This window comes from Peromyscus eremicus, chromosome 6 (genome assembly GCF_949786415.1).
Source record: "Peromyscus eremicus chromosome 6, PerEre_H2_v1, whole genome shotgun sequence".
Classification (NCBI taxonomy): domain Eukaryota; kingdom Metazoa; phylum Chordata; class Mammalia; order Rodentia; family Cricetidae; genus Peromyscus; species Peromyscus eremicus.
Window position 1 is genome coordinate 103,785,006 of NC_081421.1, and position 22,546 is coordinate 103,807,551.

The 22,546-nt window shown below is 37.9% G+C and overlaps 1 protein-coding gene across 3 annotated transcripts in view; it reads left to right on the forward strand.

Moving 5' to 3' along the window:
- Tbck (TBC1 domain containing kinase) overlaps window positions 1-22,546 on the forward strand; it is a 158,677-nt gene that overhangs the window by 8,486 nt on the left and 127,645 nt on the right. For 2 of the 3 annotated variants that reach the window (XM_059266267.1, XM_059266268.1), the window contains exons 2-4: window positions 1,957-2,029; window positions 14,682-14,796; window positions 17,927-18,000. In XM_059266267.1, coding sequence (XP_059122250.1) covers window positions 1,957-2,029; window positions 14,682-14,796; window positions 17,927-18,000 — 262 coding nt within the window. Of the gene's footprint in view, window positions 1-1,956; window positions 2,030-9,826; window positions 9,938-14,681; window positions 14,797-17,926; window positions 18,001-22,546 lie in introns of those variants that run through there. The other variant, XM_059266269.1, reaches the window with a different exon arrangement.

Here is a 22,546-nt window from a genome sequence, read left to right on the forward strand (position 1 = left end):
GATTAGTAAATTTCCCAAGATCATGTGATAATAAATGGTAATATTAGCATTTGGGCCTCAGAAAAGTAGTCTGTTTTTAAGCACCATGTAACATGATGGGAGATAAATGTTTGAAATGAAGGGGGCTGGGAAAATGGCTGAGTGGAAAAAGGTGACAACCTAAGTGCTGTGGATATCGCTCTGTATGCTGTGAATGTGTTGCTCTAATTGGTTAATAAATAAAGTGCTGATTGACCAGTAGCCAGGCAGGAAGTATAGGTGGGACAAAGAAAGAGGAGAATGCTGGGAACAGGAAAGCTGAGTCAGGAGACACTGCCAGCTGCCACCATGAGAAGCAAGATGTGAAGGCAGAACTGGGAAAAGGTACCAGGCCACGTGGCTAAACATAAATAAGAATTATGGGTTAATTTAAGTATAAGAGCTAGTCAATAGTTAGCCTAAGCTAATGGCTGAACAGTTTTAATTAATATAAGCCTCTGTGTGTTTACTTAGGTCCAAGCGACTGCAGGGCCGCTGGAGCCAGGCAGGAACAGGATAACTTCACTTACGCCTGAGTTTGATCCCAGAATCCACATAATGGAAGGGGAGAACCGATTTCCACAAGTTGTTCCTTGACCTCCAACACATACACCTGGCATGCCCATACAGGCACACATGTACATGAACTGCTTATACAAAGAATACATAAAATATATTCTTTTTTAAAAGGGCTATCAAGATTATTCAACAGATAAAGCATTTGCCACCAAACCTGACAACCTGAATTTGATCCCTAGGACCCACATGATGACAAAAAAAAAAAAAAAAAAGAAAGAAAAAAAAATTGATTCTTGCAAGTTCCTTTGACCTCCACATGTACACAGTGGAATGAGCTCGCGCAGCATGCACACACACACACACACACACACACACACACACACACACACACACACACGATAAATGTAATACAGAAGTTCTTTTAAAAGGTTAAGATGAAGATCATTTAGATATAGGACCCCAAGTATGATTCCCCAAAGGATGAGAATGTCCAAAAGCTGATGAGAGAAATATGTAGTGGAAACTAGAGAAGGAATTCCTTATTCAGATTTATTGTCCTGTCACTTGGACTTTAGTGTGAAAACATGTGGGAGGAGGATCTTAAGTCAGGTGAAAAGAACAGTTATGAGATTGCTGTGGAGAGCTAATAAGAGAATGCTGGCTTAGACCTGGATTGCAGCAGGTGGAATAAACTCTGCATAAAAATAGCAGACTCTGGAAGCAACTGGGGCATAGAAATAGCAGGACTCTGTGCAGGTTTGAGAAAGGGAAAAATTATAAGTTGTCTTGTTTCTCTTGAGTTGCTAGTGACATTTTCAGTTTGTTTTCTTGGATAAGGGTCCAATATATCCCAGGCTGGCCTCTCACTAGTTTATCACTAAGGATGGCCTTGCAAGCCCTAGTCTCCCCTTCAACTTTTCAGTGCTAGAATTCCAGGCATGTGCCACCACCCTGGTTTATGAAGTGCTGGTGATTCAGTGCAGGGCTCTGTGCATTCTAAGAAAGGTCTCTACCATCTGAGCAACAGATCCAGCTGGACAGTGAGTTCTATACTGAAGCCAAGGGTGTGTTCTAAATGTCTGCCGTTGAAGAGAGTTCCAGGCTTGGGGTAAAATGCAGTAGTTTCTCAGAAAGTAGTAGATGAGGAGAAAGCACAGTAAGAAGACCAATGAATTGAATTATGAGTAGAAGATGGGTAGCAGTTCAGTCTGGGTAGATGGGGTGCTGATCAATAGAGGAGACTGAGATGAGCAAGCCAGGTAGAAGTAAGGAAAACTGACCACACATGCACACACAGTGAAAATACATAATACTTTAAAATACTGTTGCTGGTGTTGTATGTTAATGACTTTAGAGAGCTATATGATCTTATTGTTAAGGTGTGTTAAATATAAAGTGGGTTTGCTTTGCTTTTCTCAGAACGACTGGTGGTGGTAGCTGAGCACTGTGAGCGGAGTTTGGAAGACCTGCTTCGGGAAAGGAAGCCTGTGAGGTACTGTAGAACACGTGACAAGGAAGTGAAGAGTGAAAATCCGCCAACAAAGGAGCATTTTCACTAGACACTGAAGGGCATTGAGTTCTTTTGTTCTTGTGTAATGGTAAAATTCAATGTAGGTTTTTACTTTAAGAACTTTAATTCACTTGCTACATAGAAATTCAATGTGTACATTCTACAAAGTACTTGAAAAGAAGTCCTCAGTGGAGTGTACATATATGAAAAATTTGACATCTTAGTTCTAAGCATTTACACTAGCCAAGATTATTTTCCTGAAAGAGGCTATGGTAGCTGCTCTGTGTGCACCAGTAGCCCCAGGTGAATAGTGATCTTTGTTAAGTAAAGGCCATGCTGAGGAAGAGGCAGAAGGAATATTCATAACTTCGGTAGAACTTAATGGTGGAATTTAATTCAGTTATTTCAGTGACTCAAGAAATTTATGTTTTCTTAGTCAGAATAGTCTGTTATCTAATTTTTTTATTACAAGTATTTCATTAATATACTCAAAAGTATTTTTTAAATTATAAAGGATTCAATGTATAGTTACATTAAACTAACAGAAATTGCTTACCATGAGCCTTTATGACTTTGTAATTATCTACTTCATCCCCTGAACCTGTGGCTGGAGTTCTCAACCCTGATGGCAAGGGACACAAGGAAAAGCTCCTAACTATCCAGAGGTCAAGGTCACTTAGAATTTCAAAGAAAGAAGCACCAAATACCAAGGTGGTCCACCTGAAGCATCTTTTGGGGGAACTTGCTTACAGAGTGTTGCAGCAACATACAGAAGAGAGAGGTTCTAGGTGCTCAGGTTAGAGGTCCCTGCTCTGTGTTCTGGTTGCTGGCAGCCTGGCACTTAGCAGACAGCTAAGTGAAAACCTCGACTCTAAGCAACAGCAGCAGGAAACACGGGCTCTCATTGGAGTTCCTGGCTGGCCTCGTAGGCTGGACTCTGAAGCTCCTCTCACAGATAGTGTTAAAGCTCCTTGGCTTAGGGTATAGAGATGCTTGGTGTCTGAAAAGAGGCTAGTTACAGATCTCCAGTGGCTAGTGAGGCCTGGCTGCAGTCTGGGTTAGTTCTACCCGCTAATGGGGTAGCTCTTGCTTGTGGCCCCTGACCGCCTTCTCTGTATTCCACCTTTGCCACCTTAGTTTCCTGCTGTCTCTGCCCTCAGCGGCTCTCTAGATCTCTTCAGTCTTCCTCCTGGTGCCCCTCCCACTGCTGCTTCTTCACTGTCTGCCTGCTCTCTGGCCTCCATGTTCCCAGCTCACCTGGCTAGCCACAATCAAAAGGAGATAAGTTAAAAAACAAAAACAACAAACAAAATTGAGCTAAGCCTTTTGTTGGACTTAATGTTACAGTACTAGGGCCAAGCAGGAGGTATCTCCTAGCTGATGCCAGAGGTGAGCCAAGCAGACTGTGACCAGAATTGGATGTGATGTGGCAAGGGTGTTTGTATCTCCCCTGGTAGAGTCCTTTATCCAAATGAAAGATTGTTCTTCTGGCAATTGCAGGCCTTTTGCTGGGCCAGGAGAGCTGCTCCCCTCTGGACTGAGCGAAAATGGCTGTAGGGTACTCAAGAAGCTTATCTTCTCTAGGCTTCTATTTTTCCAGGCTCATGGCTCCCTGGAGTGAGTGGTCCTATCTGGAGCTGGAGATAGCACTAACACTAACTAAGAATATCTAAAGGTCCAGGGGATCCTATGTCTTCTTCTGACTGTGGCAGCCAGCAAGTACACATGTGGTGCCCATACATACATACATACATACATACATGCAGATAAAATACTCAAATACCTAAATAAATAAATAAAATTTAAAAATTTTAAGGAGAACTGGGACAGAAGAAGTTGGTGACTCAAAAAAAATATTTCCTATTTTATCCTTTTCCAAATGACCCTGCCTTCTTTTTCTTTTCAGTATCTTTTGAACATTGAATTGTACCATATGAGGATACATTCTGCATTACTTTGCCAATGAGATTATATCTACTATCTCATGAAAAGTTCTAGCTTTCTGTCCTTGTCTTAGAGATCTGACTCTCAAAACAATGAACATCAGCTGGTCTGTGTAAACAAGTCACATTTCTTCAATAAGTCACGTTTGTCTGTATTTGATCAAAATGTCACTGATGGAAACACAGCATAAGATTAAGAACAAAATCTCATTGCTTTTTAATGTCCTTTACATTTTATAGATTTTTTTTTCATTTATTTTACAAAGAAGACATTGACTTTTACAGGTCTTCGCAATGTCTTCATGAAAAATGTGTTTAAGTATCTGTGTAAATAAAGTCTTGTTTTTCAGTCATTCCAGTAACAAGCTTGTGGTTTCAGTGAGAATGGCCCCCATAAGCTCATATGTTTGAATACTTGGTCCCCAGTTGGTGGAACTTTAGGGGAAGGATTAGAAGGTATGGCCTTCTTGGAGGAGATGTGTCACTAGGGCTGCTGGACTTGGAAATTTCAAAAGTCCACACCATTCCTGGGTAACTCTTTCTGCCTCATGATATATTGTTGTCTCAAGATATAAACTCAGCTACTGATCCAGTGCCATATGAGCCTGTCTGCCTACCTGCTACCATGTTGCCTTCCATGATGGGCATAGACTCATTCTCTGAAACTGTAAGCCCAATAAACTCTTCTCTAAGTTACCTTGTTCACAGTGCTTTGTCACAGCAATAGGAAAATAACTAAGACAAGGCTAGAATTTAATATTTTCCATGGAAATTGTGGAATATAACATTACTTCCTGCCTTTCAGTAAAAGTCATCCAACCAGCCTTAGTTCCAAATTGTTGCTGATGCGTTGTAAATTTATTTTGTTAAGAACTGCTTGACTTGTCTGTGTTGGGATGACATTGGTCTCCAATAACAGGACATTTCATGTGCTGCAATGTTAATTACTCTGTAACTTGGTAAGGAAACATGGGATAATATTCTTAAGGCTTAGAAACTAAACTAGTTTTCACCATCAGAAATCAGTGCTCTGGATCTGTAAGAAAGAAATCTCTTCCTCAGAGGTTTCATTTGAGGGTCATCTCACTTATCTGTTTGTTTACAACCTGCCACTGTAAGATGCTACTGTCTGGTAGTCATTTGCAGTTCACTTTCTACAGATAATTACATCATTCAGTACAGAACTAGTTTGATAGATAGGTGGAAGGAAATTTGAATTCAGCTAAAATTTATCTGACAGAGAGTAAGGGAATTAAAACTAGAAGCTGAGAGATGAGTCTTATTGTATATTACCAATAAAAAGCAATAAAGCATTAGATCTTATTGGTTATGTAGTCTGTCTTCATTTAGTATTTTTCTATAGTGCTCAGGGCAGTTTTATCATATAGATATCTAGTTGTTTTAGCTGTATTTAAGATACTTCATTTGTATTGCTTTGTTTCTTTAATTGAAAAGCAAAAGGCCATTTAAATGGTGTAGGTCTATCTTTTGGGATTTCTATTTTGTTTCATTTACCTATTTTTCCATATATATGATGGCTGTATATTATGTAAATCTCTATAGCTTCACAGTACAATTTGAAAGCTGCCAATTCAGGTTTCCAATATTTGCATCTTTCAAGATTAGTTATAATTGGTTCTGTGAATTATATTCACATAAATTTTATAATACACTTTTTAGCTTTCAAAAGTGTCTGAACTTGTAATTGAGGTTTGGTTATGCTGATAGGCCAATTTGGGAAGAGATGATGTCTTAACAATTTCTAGTCATCCAATAGACTAACACACTGTTTCTCTCTAAACTTATAAAGTTTTATTTCTCCCTGTACTGTTTTGTAATTTGTAATATATGGTTTTTCCTATTGCTAAATGAGTCCTAAATATTTTGTTTTGATATGAGTATTATGAAATTGTATTTGATTTTCCTATCTTGTTGTTAATATATAACAATATAAGTGAATTTTTTCTTGCCTAAGACTCTGCTGAACTAAATGTAGTGTTAGTTCAAATAGTTCTTCTGCAAATACCTTAAGATTTTCCAAGTAAGTAACCATATTATCATTAATTAAAATATGTTTGCACTCCGTCCTAAAAAATCATTATGTCTTATTTTTTTTCTTGATCTATTTCACAAAATTGGACTTTTGCTGGATAATTGAATGCAAATACTAATGGTCATATTTTCTTGGTTTCAAATATAAGGGAAGAATATTCAGCATTTTACTATTATGTATAGTATTTGCAATAATGTTTTCATAGATGCCTTTTTATAAGATTAAAAATTTTATAACAGAATAAAATATTTTAGTGTGTCTGTGTCATGATAATAAAGTTATTTTAAAAGATGAAAAATTTAATGGCAAAAAATACTCATACTTATTGAATGGTAACTTTATTCTCTCAGATATATTAGAACACTGATTTTTCTGATTATTTTACATCAGGACAATTGGGGAACACAGACAACTGTTAATTTATAAAATATTCACATTTAATGGAAAACATAGTATTTCATTGTGTTTAAAGACTCTGAGGTGTTTAGAGGAAGAATGGATCATGTGGATCAAGTGTTTTGCTTCACCCTTAAGACGATGAGGCTTGCAATCTGCCAGTAGATCACTGATCTTTAGCTGCTGTTTAGTGCATATTCCTCGCCTTGTAAACTTACAAAGTGAAGCAAGATAGATTTGAAACATTCTCAAGTGTAGCAAATCAATTCTGGAGTCTCCTGTTATCAAACCAGACCATGCATCCATGTATATTTTAATCTTAGCCAATTAATTGTTTGTTGAGAAGAAAATTTACCCAGTGTTCAGATTGGAAAGTTGATTTTCCATTGTTTGTATCTCATTGTCAATTGATAATATTCCAGATTTACAGCATCCAACTTCAGTTATTTTAAAATAAAAGCTGAGTTCTAAAATATTCCCAACCTAACAACTTAGACACAGAGGAAGTATTTTTATACCTTCTACAAATAATCTTTGGTAATTAATTTGTGAAAGTCCCATTGCAAAACATGTGAATCTGAGGAAAAATGAGTTATTTAATTTAGTATAAAATACACAAGCTCAGTAGTCAAGGTTTTCACTTTCAATTTTTAATTTTTATTTTTTCTCTATGGGGCTGGAGAGGTGGCTCAGTGGTTAAAAACAGGTACTGCTTTTGCAGAGGACACAAGATCAGATCCTAGTACTCACATTGGATGGCTCACAACTACCTATAACTCCAGCTCCAGGGTCACCCTCTTCTGGACACCATGAGCACCTGTGTTCACATGTGTAATACCCAAAACAAGTACACACATATCACATAATTTTTGAAAATAAATCTTAAAATAATTTTTTCCTTTAAAAATGCTGTTTTAATGTTCCAATTAAAATTTCCAAATGTATTAGCATATCATTGAAAATACTTTGCCCTCTAACTCTGAATTTATAAGCTAACAAATATTGAAAAGTTGTATATTAAAGATATTTTTAATCTTGAGAGTTAAGGAGAGATTCTTTAAAAATAAATAGTTATGTACTTGCAATATTATTTGAGTATTAATCAGCAGTATTTTTTCCTCTTCATTTTTCATGTCATACAGTAGCTAACTATACTTCATCTGTTTTCTCTTCCTTAACATTTTACCTTAGGCTGATACAAAGGAAAGTTAACTGAAGGAAAATGTATATGGAAAAAATTAGGATTTTTATAAGGTGAAAAAACATGTTGAACTTACGGTCTAGAATTGTTCCCTGTTTGGTGTGCTGACAGTATGTGTGTTTTGGCTTATGCAGTGGCCTTTAGAAATATCATGCATGGATCATTGATTTGAGGAAATAGCATGTGTGGTTTTAGTTAACACTTCTATATGAATGATTTCCAAATCTATCTCAGCAGCCCTGACCTTTGGTTCACTTCCCTGGCCTCTATTTCTTGCAATCTGTTAGAATCTCTTCTTGGAAGCATTGCAGATACCTGGGGGAATTGGTGGTTTGTCAGGTTAGCAAAATCTAAAATCACCTGGGACAAAGACCTCTGAGAATGTCTGTGTGGGATTATCCTAATTATGCTAATTGATGTAGGAGGATACGCTGACTGTGGGTGACACCATTCCCTGGGTTTGGAGTCCTGCACTGAATAAGAGAGGCGAAAGCAAGCTGAGTTCGAGCATGCATGCATGAACTCACTGCTCTCTGCTTTTGACTGTGGGTGTGACACAGCCAGTTCTCTCAGCTCTGTCACTCTGACTTTCTTGCCATGATGGACTCAAGTCTGGAACTGGGAGTCAGATAAACTTTCTCCTTGGAGTTGTTTTTGTCGGAGTATTTTAATCACAGCATCAGGAAAGGAAACTAAGGTTTTCTTCAAAAACAATCTCATTTACAATTTTAGCCACATATTACAGGATTATATACTAGTCATCCAAAAAATAGTTATACCAGCTAATTACCAAGTGTTTAAACCAATGGGTGTCTCCTAATACAAAATGCATTTTTTCCAACTTCAAAAATACCAAAGTTTTACTGTCCAAACAAAGTCTCTTCTGAGACCCCAGCCTGTGAGCCCCATCCAAAACTTATTTTTAAGTTACTTACTTCCATAAAAAGACACAGAGTAAACAAACCCATTCCAAAGAGAAAGGGTAAGAAAACCATAGCCTAAAGCAAAACACAAAACACTAAACACAAAAACACTAAACACAGCGGGATAAATGTTATACCCTGTAGCTCCATCTGGACTGAAGGCTCCTTGTAATAGTAATCGAAGGCCAGTAGACTTGGTTGCTGTGCTCCCTGGCCTTCCCACCAGCAGCATGCATGTGCTTGCTTTCAGATTGGCTTTAACAGATACAGGAACTTTCCTTTGAAGCTGTACCACATTAATGTCAGCTTTTGCATCCTGCTGAGATCTACATAGCAACACAAGCTTGACCTTCATAGCTTCACATGGTAGCCTTTCAGAGCCTGCTTGCAAGAAATCTGACCCTGCCACCCATTATCTGGTATCACCAGCTCTTCTTCTGGAACAAACCTCCATGACTCCCTCTCTCTTGCATTCTGTATGCCTACACAAGTTGTACTGTAGGAAGATGGTAAAATCTGCTGTTGCCGCTGTTCCTGTTGCTTAAGATGTAATCTGGCCCCTCTAGCCCATTGCTGCAGTGCCGTCTGTGTGCCTTCATGGCTGAATCTCAGAAAATATTCCCTAGGCAATTGTTTTCTGCTAGTTCACCATGGAAGTTCTATGTTTTGGGGCACTGTCCTTTTAAATGAATGTTCTATAAGTGGGTGTTCTGCTTTATACCCCAGATCTGTTCATGAGTGAGATCTTATTCTCAAGGAACCTTTACAATTTTCCCCACGCAAAGTGTAAAGAAAGTACATAGGTTCTCATCAATGGCTCTTGGACAGTTACAGCTGCCTTGTCCATGCCCACCGTGCCTGTGGCTTTAACTTGGTTCATGTTCCCTTCTTCACCAAACTGCACATTTTTGCCTTCTTTTGGCCCCTCTTTCTGCTCTACTTTCTAATCTTGCTGTGACTGTAAGTCTGGCTAAATGCAGTGAGTATAGCCACACCACAGCCTGAATGCTATCTAGTCTTGAAATTTCCTCCTCCAGACAAGTAGTCCATTACTTTTTAATTCAGCCACACTCAAGTCCTCAGCACAGGCAAGCATTCATCCAGATGATTTGCCAGTTTATAACATGAGTGGCCTCTAGGCTAATTCCCAATAGAATGCTTGTTCCCTTTGAAACTTGGTGAGAGAAGCTTTATGATCTCATTTCTACAGCATTCTGGTCTTTCACGCTCCCTTCCGAATCATCTGTTAAGCTTTCCCTATAGCATTCTCAGATTCTCTAGCCTGTAACTCCAAACTTATAAATTCCTTCTACAAACAAATTCCAGAGACCTAGAAACACATGGTCAGGCTTATCATGGGAACTCTACTTTTTGGTACTGATGTTCAGTATTAGTTATTTTCTTGTTGCTCTAACAGAATGTCTAGCAGATGACTTAAGGGAAGAAGGATTTATTCTCACCAGTGGGTCATGAGATATAATCCATCATGGGGAGGATTTGTTATTGGGAGCTTTCGGGTGCTTGCCTACATCTTGGCAAACTGGGAAGAAATGGAGTCAACCTATCTTAATCCTCCCCGCCCCCAATGGCCTTGTGTGTCCCATTGACACACAATATCCAAAAGGTTCTCATACCTCCCAAACTGTATTACCATCTGAGGGAACCAATGATTCAACCATATGAGTCTATGTGAGACGTACCACTTCAAACCATACCACAGAAACTAAAATTTACTGACTTAAACTGATACTCAATGTTAGTTATTTACAAGATTCTGACTTAGGAGTTGTCTGATTTATATAAAGCATTACACTGTATATATATATATATATATATATATATATATATATATATATATATATATATGAGGGTCCATGTGCCACAGCACACAAGTGAACTGTTATATGTTAACTATTAGATATTTTTATTTTGCTATTACATTATAATTACATTGCTTAAAAAAAGATTTCATATCAAACTTATTGACCATATTAAGAAAAACAGGTTTAAAATAAGTAAGTGTAATACATGTCTTTAGTCCCAGCACTTAGGAGGCAGAGGCAGGTGGATCTCTGTGTTTAGTACCATCATCATCTACAGAGCGAGTCCCACAACAACAAGGGCCTTGTAGTGAGACCCTGTCTCAAAAACAAACACCCCTTCCTCCTAAAATCCCTCAAAACAAGTATACCAGGTTCCAAAATTATCATTCACCATTGTCTCCAGTATTTAAAATGGTAATATTTTCCTTTTCCTTTTATTTTGTGTTTTAAAATAAATTTAAAAAATTAAACCCTAAGTGTATAAAGAAACAGAAAAGTAAGTCTGATTTACTGTTTGATTCAAGTTGAAGATATGGAGCCCATTAACTGTGATTCCCAGGTAGTCTCCAACAGTAGCCAAGACCGCAGCTAATTGAGTTCATCATGAACTTTAGTTTTTAAAATTCTGTGAATAAAATTTATTTTGATATATACACCCTTCATTTTAATATGAATATATTTTTGACATAAAAATCTAATATCAGTTTACAAAAACACTATAGGAAGTAGAATGAGTCTTCTATATTCAGTTGTTCAAAAATTGGTTTAATGAAAAGTGATTGTAAAGATTTGATTCCAATTTCCTTGGACATCTGTGTTGAAATACTGTGCAGCTGATGACCTCTAGTGGTAGTGCTGAATATGACACTAATGTATAAGCTATTGTGAGTGTGTGTGTGTGTGTGTGTGTGTGAGAGAGAGAGAGAGAGAGAGAGAGAGAGAGAGAGAGAGAGAGAGAGAGAGGAGGAGGGGAAGGAGTGGGGAGAGAGAGAAGGAGAGAGCAAGAATAATAAGAGAAGCTAAAGCTAATTTATATAGCCAAATGAGATGCTTAAACTATGGTTTTTTTCATTTGAAAATATTTTCTGTTTTTTAACATTTTAATTAAAATATATTTACATCACCTCCCCCTTTCCTTTCTTCCCTTCAGCTCCTCTGATATACCTCATTTTCAAATTGATAGCCTCTTTTTTAATTATTACTGTTACATATAAATATATGCACAAGTATGTAAATACAGCCTCCTGAGCACAATTTTTGTTATTTGCCTGTATAGGACTTCAGAGCTGACTAAGTCATATCAGATCACTAATAAGGGCAGTCATCTCCAAGAGAGGCTAAATCCCCCTCTCTCAGCAGTCAGTCCCCTGTAGTTCTCTGTCTAGGACTGGGACTCTGGGAGATGTTCTCCCCTTCCTCATTAGAATATCTATTGATATTGTCATTTTTCAGGTCTTGTTTCTGCATCCCCTTGTAAGTCCCTCTCACAGCAGCCTTCCTGTTATTCTGACTCAATCTTTCCATCCCTTCTTTAGTAATCTTTCCTGAGCCATCTACATGCAGGAGCTGTGCTGTGGGTATATCCATTGGGGCTGAGTCTCCCATAGTCCATTAATCCTGCATGGTATCCAGCTTCTATAATGGGCAGATGGAGTCCATTATAGAAGTTTTTTGATGAGGGGTGAGAGCTATACTTATATCTCCTGGTATGAGAATAACTTTTAGAATGTAGTGAAGGAATTGTGCTGGTCTGGTAAAGTGTAGGAGGTAGGTTCTCTTCTGAGATCCATGACCTCACTAGTCCTGGGGAGTTGGCTAAATTTTTAGTACTAGGCATTATTCTCCTCCTGTTGAGTGACCTTATGTCCACTAGACAGCAGTTGATTACCATCAAGATTTGCACCTCTACATATATCTTGTTTTGTTGGTCATTGTGGTTCATGGGTATCACAGCTGGGTAAAACTATTAGTTGTATCCCTCCCTTGGCAGCTTACACAGTACTTATTTTCTGGTACTATGAAAGCTAGACCACAGGAAGGAGACTTTCGTGTAAGATCCAGCTCTAATGAACCAAGTTCTATATTTTAAGTGTGCTGTTTCTTTAGCAATAGGGCCTTACCTTCAACTGCTGAGAAGTTTTCAAGGGAAACAATAGCCTGCATTGTTTGGGAACTGGACTGCCCTCACCAGCAGCATGGAAGGCTTCTCATGCCTCTAAGGGTTTTGTTAGTCTATGATTCTTAGGGGGAGCATCTTCAGCCGAAGTGGCATAAGAGAAGAGAATATTTCAGCTTTTTAATCTCTTGTTCTTTCTTGTTCTTTTAGTTTCAGAAAGAGGGTCCAGTTTCAGTAATTATTTTTAAAGAAAATTTATTCACCTTACTATTTTTAAAGTACATTTTATTGAGGCCTAGTCCTCATACCTTAGGATTTAGCCTGTTGATGTACAGTTGAACTGTTTGATAAGCAATGCCTCAACTATAAATAGAGCAATTCCAGTAGCCTCAAGCTTTGCCTGTAGCTAGAGTTTTCCTGCCTGGCCCACAGTCAGGGCAAATCTCTCTCACCTGCCAGTCCCACAGCCACTCAGACCCGACCAAGTAAACACAGAGACTTATACTGGTTACAAACTGTATGGCCGTGGCAGGCTTCTTGCTAACTGTTCTTACAGCTTAAATTAATTCATTTCCATAAATCTATCCCTTGCCACATGACTCGTGGCTTACCAGGATCTTCACATGCAGCTTGTCATCGTGGCGGCTGGCAGTGTCTCTCTGACTCAGCCTTCCACTTCCCAGCTTTATTCTCCTCCTTGCCCCGCCTATACTTCCTGCCTAGCCAACGGCCAATCAGTGTTTTATTGATTAATTAGCAACACATTTGCCATACATCCCACAGCATTTGCCTCTGTTCCTTTGTAGTCGCCCAAGCCCATGGCAACCACTGATCTACTAATCACTCTTTTCCCTATAGCTGTGTCCTCTTTAGCTTTCTCCAGCTGAGTACACTTGAATCTCAATTCTTACCAAGTTTAACAAGTTTTATCTTTTAGTTGGTTAAGTAGCACTGTTAGCATTTAACATAATCATTGGTATGTGTACATCATCATCAATTACTTGCTATTTGCTATTTTTTAACTTTCTTATGTTTCCTACTTAAAAATTCTTAATGAATTTCGAAGGCCTTTAATTTCAGCACTCAGGAGGCAGAGGCAGACAGCTTGGTCTACAAAGTTCCAGGACAGCCAAGGCAGTTACCCACAGAAACCTTGTCTCAAAAAAAAAAAAAAAAAATTTAATGATTTCACTTAATCTCTACTATTTCCTCAGTATCTATAGCTCTTTTAAAGTTTACTTTTTGTGGTTGCTTCCAGATATTAATTTTAAAAATAAAACATGGCTAGAAAAAACAGTCCATTGAAAAATATTGGTAGTTAGAAGGTTGAATTGAATGATTTCTTTGTCGTTTTCTGTACATACTCAGGGAAGGACAATGGAAGAAAGACAGGAAAAGTGATAAAGGAAATGGGCATGTCTGTGAGATTGGCTTAGAGAGGACAGGACAATAATTAAAGCAAGTGTTCGATAAGTCATGAATTACTGGAGTTCTTTTATGAGTTCATATGAGACTAGGTAATGTCCATATTGTATAAAATATATTTTGTTGTTGTGGACTTAGTTGTTTTGTTTTTATTTTGACAGAATTGATGCTTTTCATTGGTTTGGTCCAGATATTTTAAATATTACTGATAATTTGGTAAAACACCAAGCCGGTCCGTGGCAAATGCATCTCATTCTGCTATAAATAGTGTACAACACCCAAATTAAAACCCTTCCCTGGAAAAAAACAAAGATGGCTTTTATTGTAGCCCAAACTGTAAGATTCTATAGCACATTAGTTATGTTATAATCAGAAAATCCAAAATACGTAGAAGTAGATATGTATTGTATGTATACATATATCACATATACATACATAAATATATGTATACACACATTTGGTTTTTGATATTGGATTTCTCTGTGTATGACTGGCTGTCCTAGAACTCACTCTGTAGACCAGGCTGGCCTCGAACACAGAGAGATCTGCTTTTTCTGCCTCCCCAGTGAGTGCTGATATCAAAGGTATGTGCCGCCACCTCCATGTGAAGTAGATGTTTTAAAGATGTGCATGTTCCACTTTCTCTGAGTGGAAGAGGTGCAACAAAGCATTACTGAATGCTTTTATTATGTCTTCTTTTAAGTAGATTGTATTTACCTTGTAACTGATCTCTGAATTTTTCTTTTCCTTGTAGTTATACGAAGGTTTTGTGCATAGCATTTGAGGTACTTCAGGGCCTACAGTACTTGAACAAGCATGGCATAGTACACAGAGCACTGTCTCCTCATAATATCCTGTTGGATCGAAAGGTAACTTTTAGCTAGTAATAGATATTTTTTAATGTTGTTTGAGAATGAAAGCTACTGAAATCTTCCATTAATCAAAGGAATATAGAATAACAATATGTTTTCAGAATTTTTGTAATGACTTATGAAAATGATGTATTTGTGGCAGACAAAAAAAAAACTTTTAAAATTATATTGATGGATTATTCTCCACTACACCCAACTTATTTTTCTAGATTCATTCTTTATTTTCTCCACTCATTCTTTTTCCAAGGGTCTATGACTTATGTGAATTGAGCTTGGTAGCCGCTCCATGACAGAAACCATGAAGGATATATCGCATGGCTTCCCAGCATGTTCCTGCTCTTCAGTTACTTACATCTCAAGACAGCAGTGCTGGCCATTCATATGGAATGCCATTATCATATGCACAGCCGTGTTGTTCTACCTTATTACTCTTCCTTCCTCCCTGCTTTATAGATGTCATTTGCTATCTGCTCATCCCTAGTCCCCTTTTCTGTGGGATTACTTCTCTTTTTAGAAATCTTACAGGAGATTATTGTGGTAAAGACCCTCCTACACTAATGGGTAGCAAAGTGGCATATTTTCATGCATAATTATAATTTAGTTTTTCCATAAATGTGTAAACAGTTTCTGGGAAACGTAGGGGACAGTTATTCCTATATAATTATTTTCTGAGTCTTATAAAGTTTAATGCGGCTGCCCTATGGGATCAAAACTCATGAAGGAGAAAGCAGCAGCACTCGTTAATTTCTGGTTCATAGCAGTGAAGCATCATTTCCATAACCAAGCAAGATTATTTCCAAGGACAGTTTGTAATGCTGAGCAATTCTTCAGTGGACAAATGATGTTTAAATCAGCTTTACAAAAAGAAACCCAAGCCTAAAAAGAAACATTTTAAGAGACATAAAAGTAATGCTTTCCTTTTATTGAGCTCACATTAGTGACTATTATTGTTATTTTTAGACAACAAAAAAGATACTCAGAAATCTAGCGAACTTATTGAAATCTTCATTGTTTTAAAGACTTACTTATTTATTATGTACACAGTGTTGTGCCTGAGTGCCAAATCTCATTACAGATGGTTGTGAGCCACCATGTGGTTGCTGGGAATGAACTCAGGACCTCTGGCAGAGCAGCCAGTGCTCTTAACCGCTGAGCCATCTCTCTAGCCCCCCTTAATTTTTTTTTTTAACTGTGAATTTTTCATACTAAGAATTGCCATTTCACAACTAATGGTCTTTGCAAGCCCCTGGAAAAAAATCTCCTTTGGAAAATGTCTATTAAACATTATAATCAAGGATTCAAGAAAAATGATAACTTTCTTTGCCTTTTTTTCTTTGTTAAGAAAAAGTCTTGCCTGGCAGTAGTGGCACATGTCTTTAATCTCAGCACTTTAATCTCAGGCAGAGGCAGTTGGATCTCTGAGAGTTCGAGGTCAGCCTGGTCTACAAAGTGAGTTCCAGGATAGCCACAGCTGTTCACAGAGAAACAAAACAAAACAAAAACAAAAAAAGGAATGAGGAAAGTCTTGATGCCTTGATAATGTGAATGACAAAAAAGTCAAAGAAATTTTTGATTTGACATTTTTTTAAAAGACTTGTTTATTTTCACTTGATGTGTGTGGTTGTTTTTGCCTGCATGTATGTCTGTGCACTGTGCACAAGCCTGATGCTCACAGAGACCAAAATAGGGCATCATCAGGTCTTGTGGATGTGGAATTATAGACATGCTGCCATGAGAGTGCTGATAACTGGACCTGAGTCCTCTGTAAGAGCAACAAGTGCTTTTTAACACCGAGTTATCTCTAGACATTTTGATATATATTAGTATATATGTATACATGTATCTATAAACATTTATACATATGTAATGAGTATAAAGCATACTAAATATTGACAGATGATTTTGCATAAAATCATGGTGTTTTATAAATTCTTAAATAGTATTTTGATAAAATATTATATGTATATGACTGGAGAGATGGTTGGTGGTTAAGAACACATGCTGCTTGTCCACAGGACCTGAGTTCAGTTCCCTGTACCCACATCAGGCAGCTCACATGACTACCTCTGACTACAGTTCCAAGGAATCTGATGCCCTCTTCTGGTATCCTCAGGCAACCTGTGGCATACATTCACACACACACACACACACACACACACACACACACACACAAATATGCATAAAAGTAAAACTTTAAAAAAATATATTGAGTTGCATAATAGTTATTGTTAGGTTTCAAACAAGAACAAATGGCTGAGGTGTCCATTTAACATATCAAAGTGGACACTGGTCACTAGAGTCTTCCTTTATTCCTCAGTCCCTACCTGTTACAGGCTTTCCTGGCTGGCATACCCAACCCTCTACATTAGACAGAAGTTTTCCTGTGTGCTGCAGCTGCTAGGTCCCAAGTAAACACATCAAAGCTTATATTAATTATAAACTGTTTGGCTTATTGCTCAGGCTTATAACTAACTAGTTCTTACACTTAAATTAACCCATAATTCTTGTCTATGTTTAGCCATGTGGCTTGGTACCTTTTCTCAGTCCAACATTCTCATCTTACTTCCTCTTCATCTGGCTGGCAACTCCATCTCTGCCTTTCTTCTCCCCAGCCTTCTCCTAATCTGGTCACCTCTCCTACACTTACTGCCTGGCTACTGGCCAATCAGTGTTTTATTAAACCAATAGGAGTGACAAATCTTTACAGTGTATAAGAGCATTATCCCACAACACTCTACCCTAAACTTCTCTAACCCAGGGGCTGGGTTGCCCTCCTCCCTGCTGTCCTTTCCCATATAATCAACCATTTTGGTTGCCTGGTTCTCTTTTCATCTGCTCTGCGCCTCCTGGCTGCTGCATCTTCCTCTCCTCTCCCTCCCTACCCCCTATATGGCCCAACTCAGTCTGGTTATGTCCATTCTGGACTCTCCCAAATGTCTCTGCCTCTGGCTATGCTCTCCCTTTTATCTACAATAAACTTTCTCCTCCACCATACCAGGAGCAGTCATGTCCTTCTTCTTTATTTCTTTTTTCATTCAGTTATCTTATTTATAAAACATATATTTATAATTTTCTTTGGCAATTGTATTAAGATATTTCATAGTGATTTTCTCTTTTTTTGTTGTAGGGTCATGTTAAACTGGCTAAATTTGGACTTTATCACATGACAGCTCATGGTGATGATGTCGATTTCCCAATAGGGTAAGAGTTGTTTTCCTATATTTTGAATTCTATATTAGCCTTGATGAACTTTGATAATATATATTTGGTTAGTGATTTTTAACATGAAAACAGCTCTTCTTTATTTACTACATCTTAATTTCCTATATACTTCATTGACAATGAGTATTTTCCCAGCATCACTAAGATTCCTGAGTTGATCTTTAACAGAACAGATACAGAGAGTCACAAATCATTGGCTGTGTTTACCTTATGATATTTCTTAACTAATTGCACTTCATTAAAAGTAGTTTAAGGTAAGAAAGCTGACTAGATTCTTAATGCTAGTATGTGTTCATTTATAGACTGAAAAACATTACTTCTTTTACTTTCAATTTAATGTTTTATGTTTATTTAGTTCCTTGTTCTCTAAGATAGAATTGTATTTTTAAATTCAAGTTGATTCATTGTAGATATTGGAGGTAATGGGATAAATTCTATATAGAGAAATATAGTAAAGAGATTTATGTATTTAATTGCCTCTGGTGTGAAATTCCAAATATACATTGCCCTCCAAGAAATGAGTAGAACTTTATTTCATGCTATATTTAGATAGGTGTTACTGATAGAGACTGCTATATTATTGTGTGGTTCCTCTGAAACATTTCCATAACGTAATTCTATTCCTTAAGTTTACATTATTTTCAACAAAAGTAAGGAAAAGAATTTCTGAATGTACTTCAGCTTTTCCACATTAACATTTTATTGTGTCTAAATTGTCTCTCATTTTCTGTGATTGAATTTGTGTATGTCTCATATTTTTGTGGCAGTCTGAGTAGACATTGGCTCTTTATCCCTAAAACTTAAACTTATATTTCACAATAGGGCCCTTTTCTACATCACTTCAGAATACTGATGAAAATGAGTAAACCAAACTTACCTAACCTAGAAATCTTAGTCACATTTGTTCACGTGCAGTGTGATGTGGGCAGCCAGCTCCCACCTTTTAAAGTGTTCCTACAAGGAGGAGAGAGGAATAAGAAACTTTTAGATAGAAAGATAGCAGAGAGGAGACAGACAGAAACACAAGATAGCTTCAGGAGGAACTGGATCAAAATCCATTGGCCCCTTCTGTCTCTTCAAATGGGCTTTTTATAACAATGCCAAGCAGCCCTGGCTCCAGGAGGAAACCCAGCCACAGCCAGTGGTGGCCACTGCACCCCTGGCTCCATTTACATTCACTACTATTATCCTGGGCATCTGGCTGTTCAATTACGAGGAACATTTGAAAGCCTTGCACCTCTTTCCCTCTGCTAGCTGCCTCCCAAATACTGGCTTGAAGAAGAGATGCAGCACTAGCAGCGTGGGTTGGCCATGTTCTGGAAGGTGTTTTTTTTTTGTTCCAGGGAAATTATGGGCAGCTTTCCCATTCTGATAGATGCCCCCCCCAACACCCCCCCCCCCGTGAGTCAAATTACAGAAGGAAAAGCGACCCAGGAAGGAGAGACCTGAAGAGCTTCCATTTGTTGAGAAAGAGAAATTACTAAGTTTTTCAAGCCCTTTAGTTCCTCTCTTGTCTCATCCCAAAACTTCTGTTCCTTAAATTCAGCTTCATGGCCAAGAGGGAACTGAACCTGATTAAATGGTGTTGTAAACGTGTTCTCATATAGTGGCACTGCTGGCAGAGTGGAGGGTTTTGTTTTATCCATGTCCACCTCAGGAAAATTTTCCTCCTGCTGCTAAGGACTTAGATCTAAGCTGTCCCCATAGGCCAAAAGCTTCCATGGGAATCTTTTCCAACCTATGTTCCTCATAATATTTTTGCATTTCAACTCTGATTCTCCCCTAGGAGTCTGTGTCCAGAGTCCCATAGTCAGAGAACACAGTTCCTCTGTGAACTCTAAGCACCTCTGTACTTGTTGCTGTTCTACCTTAACTCTGGTAGTTTTCAAACTTTCTACAAGCGAATATACAAACATCTGCTTACTATTTTCCTGCCCCATAGCAGTTTCTTTTTCTCAGACTGCTAAGTCCGCAGTGGCTGCTTGTTCCTGGATGCTGTTTTTTGTGTCTCAGATCTGGCACTAGGGAAATTCTACACTTACCCTAAGTTTCTTCCTGCAAAATATTCCTATACCTAAACCCTATATTTTTTTCCTGTTTTAATAGATAGAAATTAAGAGAGAAAGAAAGAAAACTAGACAGAGAGAGATATTTGCTCCAGCCTAATTTTTCTATATACAGTTTTTACTCCCAAAGAATAAAATACCACTGCCTGACCTTTTCACACAAAACCAGACATGTCCAACTGCTTCTACGGGTTTTCCTACTCTTACTTCCTCCACACCCAAGTCCCTAGTACTGGCACCATCTGTGGGAGGCCAGCTCCCACCTTTTAAAGGGTTCCTATGAGGAGGAGAGAGGAGTAAGAAACTTTTAGATAGAAAGATAGCAGAGAGGAGACAGACAGAAACATAGGATAGCTTTAGGAGGACCTGAATCAAAATCCACTGGCCCCTTCTGTCTCTTCAAAAGGGCTTTTTAATAACAATGCCTAGAGGCGGGACAAAAGACCTCCCTCTTGCTAGATCAAAGCACACTGTGCACCCAAGTGCAGACCCTTCCAAACACCTGGTAACCATGCCAGTGGTCCAGTCATTCCCCTATGCAGCTCTGCTGGGTAAAGCAAGCTCACATCTCACTAGGAAATCTCTATGGATCTCCACAGCACGGCTATTTTAATAGCATTCTTTTATGTTTGCTTCTTGGGTTCTCAAAAATCAGTTCTACTACACTGGGAGGAGTACTAGTACTACCTGGAGTCATGATAAGCAGTCATGGAGAAGATTTTCAAAGTAGAGTATTGCTTAAATTTTTAGATTTTTGAAAAATTTCCCCTTTTTTCTAAAAACTTAGATTGTAGATTTCTTTTTTCCTCTTGGCTTTTTTAAGACATCTCTCTACATAGCCCTAGGTGTACTAGAACTCATTGTGTAGACCCAGCTAGCCACACCCTAACAGAGATCCACCTGCTTCTCCTTCCAGAGTGCTGGGATTAAAGGTATGTTCCACCACGCCTGGCCTGTAGGTTTCTTTTTTGTTTTTGTTTTGTTCGTTTGTCTGTACCATTGTCTGAAGCTGGCACATAACTCATTTTGTAGTCCAGGCTATTGAGACTTTATTTAGTAAGGAAACATTTATTGAGCACTTTCTGGTCTGCCTGTTTTACGCACAAAGCTTATATTAGTTCTTGTCCTTAAGCAACTCATTCCTCAATGGGCTAGTTTTCTGTACTGATTGCTTATTTATTAAGATATACAAATTCATAATTTTAACATTTCACATACCGTCAATGGTAGAGCACAGTTTTATTCATAAACATAAAAATGTTATAGTAATCATTAATAAGTTCTTATAGAAGAAAACATCCTTTTGATTTTAAGTTCTTAGTTAAGTTTGAGCTTCTTCCTTGTGTGATCATTACCATTTTCCATAAAGAGCTGTGGTAGACATGACTACTATAACATCTGCATTTTGTCTAAATCAGTTTCTATGAAAGAAAACTAAAAACAAAACAAATGTTGCTTTAGGTTTCTGACTTACATTTAAGAATTCATTAGGTTTTGGTGATAAATAGAAGGGAGTTTTTTTAAGGCATATCAATCATTTGGTTTTAAAATGCTTTTGTAGACATGGTCTTGTATTAGCATTCAGCACAGCTTACTTTGAAGTCTGAGTTTCAAAGGATCTTACTGGAAGCTATAAAGCACAAAGTGTGAAACATTAGCCAGGAAAAATAAAATAAGTGATCAAACAGCAAGGCCAGAAAGAGCCTTTACATCAGAGGAGGCTTGCAGTTGACTCCAGTGACAGATATTAAGGAACGTAAGTGTTACCATCTGCTTCAAAATATTGGAAGAAATTATAAATTGGGCATTCATTTTGATTGGACAGTAGCTTAATGCCCTGTTAAAGCTGCAGATGATAAAAGTCACTTGCATTTACCTCACCGGTCATGTTCAAAGTGAAGTTCTGGTAATTTTGTTGAGTGTTAGAATGAGACACTTAATAGAAAGTTGCTGAAAGATGAAGCCCTCCATTAAAGGCCATTTTAAGGCTCTTTATGAATTTCTGTCTGGTTAAAGGGGACCCAGAATTTTTAGAACAAGGTTACTTCTGTGCTTCTGTCCAAAGTTTTTGGTGAACCAATTTAATTATACCTTTGTTTGGCTTTTCATGAACTGTATTATGATTTTGAATTAATATGTTCGAAGTCAGGAATAAAAATGAAAAACTTACATTTTAGATATGCCCTGGTGATGAGAATGATGAAAGTACAACGTGGGGTCTGTGTCACCTATTCTAGTTTGGTCTTTGTTTTTGTTTTTTGAGACCGTTTCACTGTGTAGCTCTGGCTGTCCTGGAACTCACTCTGTAGACCAGGCTGGCCTCAAACTCATGGAGATCTGCCTACCTCTGCCTCCCAAGAGTGCTGGGATTAATGGCATGCACCACCACCGGCCAGCCACATATTCTGTTTTTATAGAGCATCTTTATCTATTAATGTTTACAACAGTTTTGTGTGGTG